General features: G+C 39.1%; 2 protein-coding genes across 2 annotated transcripts; one reads left to right on the top strand and one right to left on the bottom strand.

The window, feature by feature from the left end:
* The first annotated feature begins 321 nt into the window (after positions 1 to 321).
* Positions 322 to 4429, top strand: LOC119738296 (protein FAM183B-like). Its single transcript, XM_038213138.1, has 4 exons — positions 322 to 635; positions 1407 to 1466; positions 1963 to 2066; positions 3473 to 4429. Exons 1-4 carry the CDS (start codon positions 485 to 487, stop codon positions 3584 to 3586), a joined length of 429 nt encoding a protein of 142 aa, XP_038069066.1. The 5' UTR covers positions 322 to 484; the 3' UTR covers positions 3587 to 4429.
* Positions 4430 to 5003: 574 nt separating this feature from the next.
* Positions 5004 to 15075, bottom strand: LOC119738105 (probable rRNA-processing protein EBP2). Its single transcript, XM_038212845.1, has 9 exons — positions 14903 to 15075; positions 12710 to 12793; positions 11068 to 11246; positions 10347 to 10470; positions 9588 to 9677; positions 8700 to 8775; positions 7956 to 8061; positions 6593 to 6743; positions 5004 to 6040 (listed from the first exon to the last, which is right to left on the bottom strand). The coding sequence occupies exons 1-9, from the start codon at positions 15014 to 15016 to the stop codon at positions 5948 to 5950; spliced, it is 1017 nt and encodes a 338-aa protein (XP_038068773.1). The 5' UTR covers positions 15017 to 15075; the 3' UTR covers positions 5004 to 5947.
* Positions 15076 to 15278: the final 203 nt, after the last annotated feature.

Below are 15278 nucleotides of genomic sequence, written 5' to 3'. Positions count from 1 at the left end.
AAACGCCGCTAAGTTTTTAATAAATTATTATTGTTCGTAGTTCTTCACCGCGCCTACGTAAAGTGCGCCCTCTATACTAACAAAATTACATTTTCTCGTGCATCGCAACATGGTTATTATTATTTTTATGACCTAAAATATTGTACAAGAGCAAACTTCTTTTTAAAAAAAAAACCAAAAAAACTTTAAAATCTTCAAAAATAAATTGCATGCGGGTTTATTCATACGGTTTATGTAAATGTTGCACGGAGACTCATGCATTATGCATACCGATAGACGCCCCATAGCAACCATTGTTTACTGTATCAGCTGTGTGCGTGCATACAACGTACATGATGTACATGTACACCAAAGATCCTGTAGTAGGGCTAGCGCCGCCGTACTGTTGGAGAACGTCAGTATTTTTTGTGGTGCAGTCGCGCACGCAGTAGCTGAAATTATCGAGTTCGTTTATCGAGACAAAGTTCACATTTAGCAAGACAAAATGGCCCAGGCTGCAGCGGCAGGACAGAAGACGAAAGAGAAAGAGCCAATTAACATCGTCCATCAAAATGCCATCCTGTGTGAGACGATAAAAAAGGAGAACAAAACTCAGAAGTTGTACACGAACTACAGCATCAACCCGTTCAAGAAAAGTAAGTCCATGTCTTTCTTGGCTTTATACGTGTTGGCATTCTGTTTCCTGATAATTTGTACTTCCTCCATGTTCCGTAGTTACTTAATCAAGGGATAGGCTATCTTAACCTGCATAAGTTTTAAGTGAAGATGGGCTTGGTTACAAGTAGTGACGGTGTATATATAATATTCTGTATTTTTCTTTTATATTTGGGTGGTCCGGGGGGGGGGGGGGAGGGGTGGCTATTTTTCTAGAGTTCAACTCCACAATTTTCAAATTGAAAAACGTGAACCACTGGTCACTGTCACTATATTAAAGGGCACTCTTTTATATAACCTTTTGTCACACACGTCTCATTTTACAGTAAAACTTAACAAGTGTAATTAAATTACGCTATAGGATTTCTTTCTTTAACTTTGAAAATTAAATTGTACTTTCTTTATTAAACTTTGGTAATTTCAGTCGGGCTAACAAAATATTTTGGAATGAATGTCGCATTGTGACACCTCTTTGTTTCATCTTATATTATCTCAATGAAGGTCAGTCTTTGCAAAAATGTTGAAATTAAGACATGAATCTGAGACTGAGAAACATTTCCAATTTTGTTAGAAAATACTTTGAAAATGTACTCCACTCTCCATAGACTTTGTACACAACCAAAGAAATGGCGTCTGGATGCAACGTTCTTTCCAATATGTTTTTTTTTGTACTGACATTTGTTCAGTGCAAAATCAATTTGGAAACTTAAATCAAATTTTGATTGCCTGTATGTTTTTTTCTCTCTTGACAGTGTACACGTTAACGGGGAAGCCCAACTCACTACACGACTCAGCTGACGGTGAAGAAGATGGTAAGAACGAGTCTATTGGCTCTATGCATGACTTAACGAGGGCGCTATACAGCCAAATCACTATCCCAAGTGGTGGGGCTTGCATTAAATTGCACTTTTTGGTAATGGTCCCTGCTCATTGGGCCATGATGCGTGCTCCTGGACGTTCACAGCCAATTGAAAATTCACATTTTCAATTCATCGAGATTGACATTCGTTTTAATGTGTAACTTGCAAAAAGAAACGTGTGTTCTTTTGGAACAAATTTGCTTGTGAACAAGATGGCTCATTATATTTTGAGCCCCCATGCGACGTTCATTTGTTAACATTTAAGTATCATCAAGGACCAAGGAAGACGGAGATAAGACAATCAACAAGAACCCATTGGGAGAGAATGGTTCCTGTTCACTGCATAGTCTAGACTTTGGAAGAAAGAGTGGTCTGTTTTCTCTTAAATTTCTGATATTTCCAATGTTTAAACCCTTCTGATGACGCGTTACACATCTTCCGTTTCCAGATCATTTTCTCCGAATCATCAAGCGATCTTACCAGGAGCCAGTGAAGAAGTTTGAATTCCCACAGACCGAAGCCCAAGAAGTTGGCTGGTACTACACCCCACTGGTAAGCTGCATTCTGGAACATAACTAGATCTGACTGTACGCTGAAGCTCTTTTCAAAAAAAAATATAACAAAGAAATCTGAAGTTGACCCAAATTTGAATTGCCTCCACCCACTGACACATGGTAAAAGTAAAGAAATGTAGCACTGTACAGCCGTTCACCCTCTAAGTTAAAAAAAAAAATGTTGTAGTCGAGACCCCCACAAGACCCACCCAAGACCTCCACAAGACCTCTAGTCTCAATAAGCCATTTGCGTGTTAAATTTGAATAAAATCTGGAACGCTGACTTAATACAATGCTTTGCACGTTTTAACCTAGCATTCTCCCGACCAAAGAGACTGTTACTATATCACGTGATTCGGGGCAAGCCTTATGCTAGCAACCCCCAGCTCCGGCATGGTCTGGTGTCTTTGTGCCATTCTCACCCATTGTGAACGATGTATTGGTGCTGAGCGTCTCTTACGTAACTATGCAAGAGCTTGCCCCGAATCATGTGATTAGCAACAGTGTCTTTGGTCTGGAGAATTCACAGTTAAAATGTGCCAAGCATTCTGAGCAAGTTATTGTACCAGACGTTTTTCAAATGTAAATCCCAAAGGGTATAGGTTACACACAAATGGCTTATTGAAGTCGCAAGCTATTCAAATGAACTGCAACAAAGGCATTCCTTTGCCATTGTTCATGCCCTATAACTTGTGGCTGGTCTTGTGAATGGTCTTGTGCTTGCTCGACAATTGGTCTTGTGTCTGTCTTGTCATGGTGTCCACTACAACACTGTCAAAGAGTTTCAAAGAATGTGATTTTGGCAGATGGAGGACGCTTCCTACCCGATATGCTCAGGGATTTCTGATTAAAGGGAAGATACAACATTTGCAAACATCAAATAACGAAATGATCAAATTATCACGAAATACCTTACTGAATTGTTAGGGAATGACAGTCTAAAGCATCCTGTAAAATCGTGGCTCCTGGTGTGCTGACATTTTCAAGAAAAACTGTATTTTTCCAACGCTGGTCGGCTGACCAGCGTTTGAAAAAACTTGCTTTTTTCAAAAACTACTCCTAGTTTTTCATATTTAGCTATTCCGCATTTTCTTTGCAATTGATTACACACCTGTGAAGGGGTACAAGCCTGCTAGACTGATTCTTTGACCTTACAATTCCCCAAAGTCTACGAATTGCTCTGTTTCATCTTAAGTGGGGTCAGGGAACCAGACTACAAGAACATGATTGGTTTTCTCTGTTTTTCCAGCATCTACAAGCCCAAAACGTGAAACAAGTCAGTTGAACAATATTTGCTATAACATACTTATCCTTAAAATTCATTTATTTATGAAAACTGCAGCAGAAGCAAATGTTGTACATTCCCTTTAATGTTGTATTCCTTTTGTCATTTTTCTACCCCAGCTACCTCAGGACCGAGAGGACCGCAGACTACACTTCCCACGACAGAATTCCGAGATCACCAAATACATGGATGCAGCGTGGAGACAGAAGGAACAACAGGAAAACTTGCAATAACCCTTCCCCGGTCCCCATACCTTCTCATATTTCAAAATAAGAGAGCTGTTTCTCAAACTCTATATCTTATTGGCTACAGTGTGTGGCTACAGTTTATAATTTCATGTACACTGCGCATGTGTTGCCCTTTTCAAATGTGTCACTATCTAAAGGACACAGTACAGTGAAATCTCGATAGGTCAAAACTCTGGGGAATTGACTCAAATTTTGGGTTAAGCAGAGTTTTGAGATATCCTATGGATTTTCTATTCAACAATTGACGGGAATGAGTTTTTGCATTGAGCTAGAAGGGTTTTTGAGTTAACAGGTTTTGACTTATGGAAATTTCACTGTACATGTGTATTTAGATTTTTGGAGTGTCGACATGCAAAGAGAATGTGGCATCGTTCTTCAGCTTGTGCATGTGCACAGTTGCTATGCGAGCGCGCATTCAGTGCTCGCATGATCAAAAGGGTTTACAAATAAGTGTTCACCTAAAATAAAGAATGCATGGGACATGCCTTTAAGATGTAACAGATCTTCACTGATTTCCAGATTAGTCAATTGTCATGTGATGTACATGTACATTGTACATACATATGCGTGAGGGTACAAAGATGTCTGGTTTCACATTATTGGTGCATTACACATGTATAAGCAGAGTTGCTCCACTAGTTTATCTTTGATTCCAATGTAAAGCCATCTTTTTTTGGCAATTTTTAATGAATACAAGTTCTGGCTTGTCTGTATGGATAGCATTTTCATGTCAGTATCTTGGATTTAGAGCAGAGCATGTATACAGTTTTTAAAATATTTGTGTATTTGTAAAGATTTTGTAAATAAAAAGGAGTAAATTGGTTCAAATTTTGCTTTTTGTGGTTAAATTGTATGAAATATTGTGTGCGTTCTGGTTTCTCTTCATTTTTGGGGGGGGGGGGCCTTAACAAAACTGACTCCCTAAATTTACAACTTGATTGAATTTTTCCTCTTAGGCCAAAAAAAAAAGTCTCCGGTTTCTGGTATGCGTGCGCGTCGGCAAAATGAAACAGTTTTTTTTTCAATGAAAGATGATGTCTCAAAAGTGCCAAGCTCACTGGTTTGACTGGAATCCTGCTGCTGCACAATTTTAATGTGTTTTTAGATGGGGTTACGATCGAGAATAAGCTTATTTGCACTAAGTTTAGTCGGGCACCATTTGCAGTCATCGGCCGACATTTGAAGAAAAAAAAACCGGAGACTTTTTTTGTGTGGCCTTACCGAGAACATAGAGTTGGCTTCTGTGGCAATCGCATCTAAAGCCCGTCTTATAGTTTATTTCCATGCAAATTCAACTTGAAAAACCTATACATAAAACTAGAAAGGCTTTTCTTGTCAACAGTCTGTTGGAAATCAAACAACTCATGGAAATAATTATTAACTTCACAGCAGGAGAAAAGACTGAAAATTACAAATATCCTTTATTGACACATTATCAAGGGGGAGATTAAAATTAAAAATGGCACTTCAACCTTTTTGTATTGACTTATCGCGGTAGAATAGTGTTAGAATCGCGTCAATGCAGCTTGTGAAATATTGTCCAATAAAAATGATATACAAATGGACGCGGAACGCGCAAAATCTGAGACAAACAAAACTTTTGTGTACACAAATTCCATAGGGTTGTCTTAGTGGCGTGGCTAACTCGCAAACGGTGATAGGTCAATTATATGCTAACTCTATGCAAGACGACGTCACTTCATGTACATGTACACTGTCAACTGAAGATGCCTGTACATGCAAGCTAGATTCACTTGTCCTGTAACCATTAAAATCAATTTGAAGATTTTGAGTATTTTGAAGGATTGATGAACATAGAGCCCAGCCATAATCACTTGAGATTATTTTTACACAGAACTTGATGTAGTCTTGGTTCAAGACGTTCTTAGCGGGGTAATTCACAGCATGCATGTTCCCGGTCATAGGGCCATCCACGAGCCTGACTCTGTCGACGAACCGTGCAGCTTCTTGGCATGTGTATAAAAGGTGCCCGCTTCACCACTGCTTAGTCCAATAACCTGTGCGCGTGCAAAAAAACACCTAACCGCTAAGAACGTCTTGGAACCAAGACTACACTCGATGCCTCACAAATCCAATTCAATTTTTGGAGGATTCAGAAAACATTCCTAACAAAATTCCAAGTTAGTGAATAGAAGGTAAATACGTCATGTACATGTATGGCTTATGGAGTCTACTCGTTGGAACTGCATTGTAGTCTGCTCGTTGGAACACTGCAGAGAAAGAGCATTTCTGGAGTACACCAAAGGTCAAAGTTCATATTCAAAGTTCATCGCACTTTTATCACTGTCATCTTTGGAGTTCCTGGCTTGTAGTCTCACGATTGTCTCACTTTTTCCTGCGTGAATTTGCCTGTTGTCTACGTGCCTTTCCTGGACGCTTCATTTGTTTCTTCATTTGTGCCTGATACTTCTTACCTGGCTGTAGATTGAAAAACAAATTTTTCAGTTTATTATGAAATTTCACACTTTTCATTGTATTCGCTTATCAAACAGACTTTAGGACTTTATGTACCACTCCAAATTCCACAAATGGGAACTCAATTTTCAAGTTCATAAACTCGGAGTTAGAATTCACATGATCAATATCTATGTAAATAGACTCCACTGTGATAAATATTTCCAAAAATATGGAAACATTCATTGGCTTTCTTCAAAACAAGAAGTCCATTAAAACTGATAAAACTTCTAACTTCAATATTCAAAATATATGGAAACATTCATTTGCTTTCTTCAAAACAAGAAGTCCATTAAAACTGATAAAACTCTTAACTTAAATATTCAAATGAATGCAAAATAGTTTCTTAATGTAAAATTAATAACCACATAACATTTTCCATCCTCAAATTTATTCTCAATTCTGCACAAGTAAAGCCCATAAAATGAGTCAATGTGATATTTTATGCTTTCAACTTCTCAAACCTAAAGTAAAGCTAGGAACTCTGACTGACTTCGGGTAAAACAAAACTTGTACCTTAAATAATGTGGATCCCTGTTCCCTGATTTTCTTGGACGTATTTCCGCGGCTTTCGTCATAGGCGCTCTCTTTCGTGTTTCTCTTTGTTCCTCTCTTCTTTCCACCTTCGCCAAATTTCTTGTCTCTGTATTCCCGCTTTTTGCCTTTTCTGAAAGGAAGAAAAACATCACAGGAGGAAAATATTACTTTAACATTCAGGCTGTTCTGAGATTTTTCATTAAAAAAGGACAGGCTTAAAAAAATTGGTGCAATCAAAAGGCAGGACGTTGACTGGATTGACCGCATAGTTAAGAGACATTGAAAATTTACCTCTAAACAAATTCTTAAACCGTTCTTGTTTTATCCATTTCCCGTCAGCAATGTGTAATTTTTTTGTTTCATAATTAATAGCCATAATTTATTACAAGATGAATGAATGAGAAGCATTTGTGACCTGTCACCATGAGCTAAAAGTCGGAAATTGTCATTTTGCAGTACAGTGGGAAAAAGCCAAAATTTGAAGGGGTGGTAATTTTTTTGGGGTGTTTTCAAGTGAACCTTAATCTGCAAGTCCTGTGCTACCTTTCTCCACAGGTTCAAGGTTTTTAAATGCCATTTTCTCAAGAATCGGTTTTACCACTCAAGTAAAGTTGGTGGTCTATATTTCCATTACTGCAGGGGCGGATTGCAATAACCGGTCTTAAAGCTGGCTATGCGCATTAGACAGTCTAAAAGCTCTGGCTGTCAGTCAGTCTGTAAGTTAGACCATTGCAATGACACAGTTTAAGTATTAAGACAGTCTTAAAATAATTAGCCTGGGTTGGGCTGGCTTAAAACGGTCTATAGTTAGGATTTTTGGAAATCATTGGTGTGTTGAATTATTCTTTCCCAAATTTTTTTTTTTTTAAGTTGATGAGTGTTTGATAATTCAATCTTAAAATAACAGAACACTGCTTGGAAGGAAAATTCACTGAGATAGAAGGGATCTTCTGGAAAAATGTAATGACACTGAGTTGTACTGCAAATACAATTTTCTGAACATAAAATTTCGGAATTGACATTTGACTTTGCATGATATGAATCACACAAACCTAAAAAAAAATAATTGTGCAGTCTCTCCAGTATTCGCCCGTAACCATGGAATGTTTGTTTGTGAATCATTACTCTAAGCGGGCTTATTAAAGACCAGCTTATTGCAATGGGCTAAGTTTGGTGTCTTAACCAAGACCGTCTAAAAACAATAGCCGGCTAAAATCGGACTGGTTTAGCCAGCCGACTAAGACCGCGTTTATTGCAATCCGCCCCAGATATGCAAATATCTCAATTTTTAAAAAATCTGATTTTAAAGCTCATTTTGTGATGCCAGACATTGATTGCTTACCCAAATTTCTTGACCGAGTGTTCATCTGGAACTCCTCGTTTTCCAATCTTGCTGCTCCCTGGTTTTCTATCGAGATCTTCTAAGATGTCTAGAGCATCCTTCTTGCCTATACAGAAAGGGGAATAGAAATAGACTTAATGTCAGACTAAGGCTGCATCTACCTGGCTATGGCTAGCAGTAGTACACAAGTCTATAGGAAGTGGCTGCAGCTGCTTACCATAGGCGCGTGTGTAATTTCAAGCCAAGTAATTTGGATTTCGGATGCGGCTTTTGGTAGACACTGTGGAAGTAGCTTCAGAATAGGCACTGGAGGAAAGCTAGGGAACCATAACTGCTGTCCATGGGCAACATACTTTATTGCAATTGCATGTTACACACACTGTCAAATCTACAGTTTCACGTTTTGGGGTTAAAAGCCATTTTCAGTCAAATTACGGGCTTACGGGCTTAACTGGGCAAGACATCAAGACCTGTATGATGGATAGAGTGGTTTGGAGATCTATCACTGGAGTCAGACCTTCAGAGTCGCCATAAGCAAGTAAGTCAAATTTGACATCAGTTTTCTTTTGTTTGGGGCAGCCTATCTCAAGGAGATTGATGATATCCACGAATTATGAAAAAGATAAACATTTTGGAAAATTACACAAGTACTGTGCAAGCTTAAAATTTCAGGAAACACTTTGCGGACTTTCAGTCACTAGGTGATGATCCTCTTATTCCATAAGATGTGTTTCACATTTTTACCTCTTCTGAATTTCTTGACGGATTCCATCAATTCTTTCTTCTCTTTTTGTCGCTTAAGGAGCACCTCGTGTTGAATCTAGAAATAGACAACCACATTAACAATATATAGGCCTTTCAAATGTAAAATACAGTGGGCTAACTTTCCAACAAAGTTATTTAAAATATAGGCCTAACAATGATTATTTCCGTTAGGGCTGTCCTGAATACACTGAATATTTGAATATTCGATCATTAACCGAATATTTGAATAGCTTTTTGCCTGATCGAATATTCCAAAAAAATCCACGCACGTACAAACACGACTGCAATGTTAGTTTAATCGTGAAGTTGTGATGCTTTGTCAGATGCCACTTTTGTCCAAGGTAATTTTTTTGTCGACGGTGGTTCATTGTTCCCATCCTTTTAGCGGGTTAAAGCTCTTAACAATTATGAAACACTGCAAAACTCTCTAGCGGCCGATGCTACTGATTGCTGCATGCAAAATGTAACCAGCACACTTTGCGAGCAGCATTTGCCTGGCGGAGCACGCAGTTGCAGCTGGCATGTGTAAAACTTGATTGGGAAGTTTTTTAATATTCACTCAAATGCAGTGTCGAGTTATCAAATACTGGATTATTCGAAAATGGACAGCTCCAACGTCCATCTAACCAAAAAAGTCTTTCCTGAAAATGATTTATGCTTAACTAAAATATATATACTTAAACATGGACATGGACAGAACCACACGCATCAACAGAACCAAGTGGTCCTGTGAAGAAAAAAAAACCAACCAGACGATAACAAATATACGCTTGCCTTGTTTGCACTTCCCCGCACTTCCCCTTCCAGAAAGCACACAAATATGAATGGGAAAATCTAAGCCAAATGTTCACACATCAATATACTCACCTTTTTACCGAACTTCTTCAGTTCTCGTAATTTCTTGGCCTTCTCAGATCTCTCTATGGTCAACTGCTTGCCTATGAGTCTCTTCCGGACCTGCCAAAAGAAACAGATTGAGAGCGTTGAGGTGATTATGCTAGGGAACATTCACCCGTTATCATATTCATCAAACACAAGGTCCTGGCTCCTTGCTTTGTAATATTATGCCCGCAGCTGGTTTGAAGGCATCTAGCATCATTTGTTTTGTTAATGCATTTTGTTCATCATTTCCAATAATAACATCACTCAAACTCCAAAGAAGAATGTTCAAAACCTAACCCGTTGAAGTTTCAGCTCAGTAGATATTGCAATTTTTGAAAAAACAGTGAAAAACCATGCTCAACCTGGTTGGTCACGAAACACGATTCGTCAATAGAACTCTTGATTTGCAACGATCAGTCAATTGCCTGATTGTGGAAATCACCTACATTTCTTGATTTCTTCTAAATGACAGCAAGCCAGAATAATTTCACGGGGTGTTTAGTATCAGTACGATCATTAATCCAAGTACGCCTTTTAAATGATAATTTAGTAGGTAACATTTGAGATAAATGCAAATGATCCTAATATGCCTTTAACCAACAATGTGACAAACCTAATTAGGCTCGTCCCGAATAATCAATAATCAACCAGACTAATTCAACTTTAGTCAATGGTTCGAGCGAAGATAGTCAAACTATGCTCAACCATATTTTTTTGCCTGCAATCTATTCTAGACACTTTTACCTTTCTCATGTGTTCATCAGTCTTGGCCATCTCTGCAAAGTAGTCTTCAGGTCTCTTCGTGGGCAGACCGAGTTTCTGTAGACGAGGGATCGCTTCAAGAGCTGCTGCCTGACCCTGGCGATAGCTGGCAAAATCAACGGACCAAATAATAATCAAATATGCTTTAGCACTCAATGCACAAGTTGTCATGAACGGTGAAACTGTGAAACATTGTTGTCAAGCAGTGGTATCAATAGTAAATTTATTCATGTTTGGGGGAATTTAAAATCATAGCTCTAGACAAAATAAAAGGTTGGGGACATTTCTGTACAGCTGGTGGAAGCAGAAATGCTATATCAGATTCGATCCAGCCAGCCGACCCCGGCAAGCTCGGTACTTGATTGGTATGACGTCTGCGCTAGTAAGCAGGAGGTCGTGGGTTCGAGTCCCGCACAAGCGATTTTTTCTCACAATCACTCGGGGGCAACACTGACAGTATACATACAGTGCTAATAAAAATACATCGGTGAAGGTCAAAATCCAATATTGACAAAATGATTTATTTTTGCCATGTCTGCACAGTTTTTCCAGAATGGTGCATCATTTTTTTCATCGATCTTAGCTGATGGAAATAATGTGAATGAAGAGTAAACCCAAAATTAAATTTTCAGGCCTTGATGTTTTGTGCCTGCAAATTGTACCACAATATCTTTTTGAATCACAAATTGCAGACCTCACTCACAATTTCATCTCTCGTTTGAAGTCATTGTGTACATCGTCAGCTGAAGTCATCTTCTTCAACTGTTCTTCTTCTTCTTCTTTGTCTGCGGAGCTTGTTCTGACGTCCTCGCTGACCATGTCAAGCCTCTCGATCCACGGAAGATCCTTCTGAAGCTCAGCGAGGGCCTCCTTAATCCCCGACTGCATTTGTACGATAAGAGGTTCAAATTATCAGAAAGGGTTCCAAGGGGGTAATCTACCGCCCCCCCCCCAAAGAAAAATATCGGTTTTCTATTTTTTAATTAAACTACAGAAGGAAAGAACTCAAATTGTTTTAAATCAAAGCTATACAGGGTGAGTAAAAAAACAACAAAACCTAAATGTCGGGACTATTGTTTTAGTGAAGTTCTGCATGTAGCACTTTCAAAATATAGGATATGAAAGCCCAATTCATAAACTTTGTTGTAGTACAAGAATCATTCAAATCACTCATGTACTTTTCAAGTTACGGAATTTTAAACACAACCACCGTTTTAAGGTCCTGTCCACGGATCACAAAAAAAGTGCAGTGTTCTTTCAGCAAAACGAAAACAAATCACATAGGGATGTGTGTGAATTGTTTTCGTTTTGCTGAAAGAACGCACACCTTTTTTATGATCCGTGGACAGAACTTTAAAACGGTGGTTGTGTTTAAAATTCCGTAACTTGAAAAGTACATGAGTGATTTGAATGATTCTTGTACTAAAAGAAAGCTTATGAATTGGGTCTTTCATATCCTACATTTTCAAAGTGCTACATGAAGCACTTCACTAAAACAATAGTCCCGACATTTGGGTTTCGTTTTATTTTACTCACCCTGTAGTCTAATATCCCATTAAAGGATCCTTCAATTATTATGATAGATAGAAAACAGAGTTCCCCCCCCTTCAAATTTTTTTTGCATTTTACCATGCCAGATTGTCAGCATCTTTCAATTCCCCCCCCCCCTTCCCCAAATATATAGGTTGGCATGGACATCCAAGAATCTCCTTATTTCATTCTAACATGCTTTTTCATGAAACTGGAGGGTTCTTTAGTCTGGAGTGCTGAATGGTAACACACAACAGCTGATGAAGACGCATGTGCTTGTAAACGGACATGGAAAGAATGTCAGGAAATAATAAAAGAAGTGGAAAGGTAATTTATCCAGATGCCACTTCAGTGGTCGTGTACAAAATCTAAGGAGAGTCAAGAAAATGTTGGAAAGAACGTTGCAACCTGATGCTACTTCAGCGGCTGTGTACAAAGTCTATGGAGAGTCAAGAAAATTGTCTAAGTATTTCCTAACAAAAGTGGAAATATTTCTCAGTCACAGATTCCTATCATCATTTTTGCAATGACTGACCTTCATTGAGATAATATATGAAGAAAAAGCAGTGTCAGGTGCAAACTTCATTCCAAAATGTTTAAGTATTTCCTAAAAAAATTGGAAATGTTTCTCAGTCCCAGATTCATGTCTTTATAACAATGTTTGCAATGACTGACTTTTACTGAGATGATACATCATATACGAAAAGAAAGTGGCATATGGTTGCAACGTTCTTTCCGAAGACATTTTCATCTGTGGACTCAATGCCACAACCGCCCCTACGATCCAATTTTCACCCTGTTTGTTGCTGCCTTACCACGTCATTGATACATTTCTTTGGTCCGTGGGTCACGACATTTAGACCAGGCTTCAGCTGTCCTTTTGCAAATGCTTTCTGCAACTGTGGAGGAATGCATTTATAAAAAAGGTAAGTATTCATAGTTAAGGCCGAGTAAAAAAAAAAGTTTCTCGTCCGGGTTTTTTTTAAAAAGGGAGGAAGCGGGGCTTTTTGTTTATTTATTTATTTTTTCCAAGATGACCGCCTTTTCAAAATTTCCTGCAACCGTTGGTGTTCCACTGTTCAAAGAAACTTTTAAAGATGAAAGACAAGTTGGACAAGAGAACTGAACATATTTACAGTGTCATTTAGAGTTGTATTGGTATTGGTATTTATTTTTCGATGAATTTGTAGACTTTTTCATTGTTTTTCTACTACATTTTTCAAAAATAATTAAAAAATCCAGGCGGCCTCCAAAAAGGAAGCGGGCGGGGACGAGAAACTTGGTTTTCTTTTTACTTCGCCTAATATAACTTGGTTTTTGGTATGTCGATTTCAAGCATGTTTGTCAACTCAATAGTGACCTTGCAGGCATGGGTTTGCTTGAATGATAGATCAATCGTGCAAGATCTTGCAAGGCTGCATTACCTGCCTTCCAAGTTCCAGCACAACTACCAATCAACTGATACAGCAGTCAGCAGTTTCTTGGCTACCTGATCAGTTGAATCATACTTATTTCTCCATGGTTGAATTATGGCAGTGTATATTTGACCGTGAACTGGTCCCCGATTTTTTTTAGGGCACAATTGCAGAATACCCCGCCACTCAATCTATGCACCTTGTAGCCGGCTACGGAGTCACGGTTGAATGCCCTCAATAAACGTTCTCAGCGCTACATGTATGTACTATGCGTCATGCAGTCATGCTCCACTTCACTCCCACTCCATATCCGGGCAGCCGGCAACAGGGTAGTTGGTTTGGACTTAAATTTTTTCAGCAACTCCCATTACTTTTGTGTTGCTTCGTTCTCAAGGGGGCCCCTACTCCTAAAACTATGGTAGTGGAGCCTCATAGATTTAGAACCCCGCAAAATTGTTGTCAGCACAACACACTAATTAAGTACAAAAACGTCCATCAAAATGCAGAAATTTCCCACAGAACCGCTGCACAGTTTGCCCCCAAACACTGTACTACACCTCATGACATACTCACAAAATATGTGCAGAACAAACATCGTTGGATTTTGTTGTTTTTTGGCTAAAATGATGAAAAATATGCTCTTTCCGCACTGAGCCAACCTGACACTTGAAACGTGCACGCATATGATCGAGCGATGATTTTTGGTTCGTTTGGAGCCCGCTGCGGGGGGTACGGTACACGCACTTGTAGGCATGCGCATACTATCATTTCGCTTGTACCGTACCCCCCGCGGCGCGCTCCGAAAATCATCGCTCGATCATATGCGTGCACGTTTCAAGTGTCAGGTTGGCTCAGTCATGTCAGTGCGGAAAGGGCATATATTTCATCATTTTAGCCAAAAAACGACAAAATCCAGCGATGTTTGTTCTGCGCATATTTTGTGAGTATGTCATGAGGTGTAGTACAGAGTTTGGGGGCAAACTGTGCAGCGGTTCTGTGGGAAATTTCTGCATTTTGATGGACGTTTTTGTACTTAATTAGTGTTTTGTGCTGACAACAATTTTGCGGGGTTCTAAATCTATGAGGCTCCACTACCATAGTTCTAGGAGTAGGGGGCCCCCACTCCGCATAGCTGGCAATGGACTTGAAATTAAATTGTTTCTTTTCCAGTGATTCCAACCTCGTAGCCAGAGAATTTAGGGGTGTATTTTTGAGTGGCGGGTATTCTGCAATTACTCCTTTTTTTAGGCAATTTAGCTCTTTTAGTAGTTACCGGGGTTTACCGTTACCGGCATGACACTGAACACAGTTACTGAGTGAGTGTTTTTCAGTGGCAGTGGATTTTAAACAACATCAACTGATCATGTTTGTGCAATCAACCATAGGCATACTGCGTGGTAGCACAGTGTGCAATCGACCGACCGACAGCGCAGATCCAAAGACATGAAAAATCATACATTACGTAATACCGCTACTGGTTAAGGTAAATAATGCACATCATGGACAAAAAAATATTTCGAATATTCCCCGAAATCTTTGATCCAAAAACGACATTCTTTCGCAAACAAAGGTAATTTATTAATAAATATAAACCTCAGCATCGGAATCCTCGCTTTCTTCCGCCGAACTGGAATCGAATTCGTCTGAATCGTCCTCTCCCACGTGGTCACTCCGCAGTTTCGCCAGCTTGCGTATGGAAGTCGCCATCTTAAATATCTTCGACGACTGTTTCCTGACGAAAACGTAGTCGAAAGAGGGCGCACTTACTTGTAAATGGTTGCAACCTGACAACACTTTTAATAAAGGTCAGTAATTGCAAAAATCACGGACGATAAGACGGCATTAATCTGGGACTGAGAAACATTTCTAATTTTGTTAGGAAATTCTTAAAAAATTGTCTGGCCTCTCCATAGACTTTGTACACAACCGCTGAAGTGGCGTCAGGTTGCAACATTCTTGAGTCCCGCAC

Source organism: Patiria miniata, unplaced genomic scaffold (assembly GCF_015706575.1).
Source record: "Patiria miniata isolate m_02_andy unplaced genomic scaffold, ASM1570657v1 HiC_scaffold_3, whole genome shotgun sequence".
Lineage (NCBI taxonomy): Eukaryota > Metazoa > Echinodermata > Asteroidea > Valvatida > Asterinidae > Patiria > Patiria miniata.
This window is presented reverse-complemented; position numbering and strand designations above follow the sequence as displayed.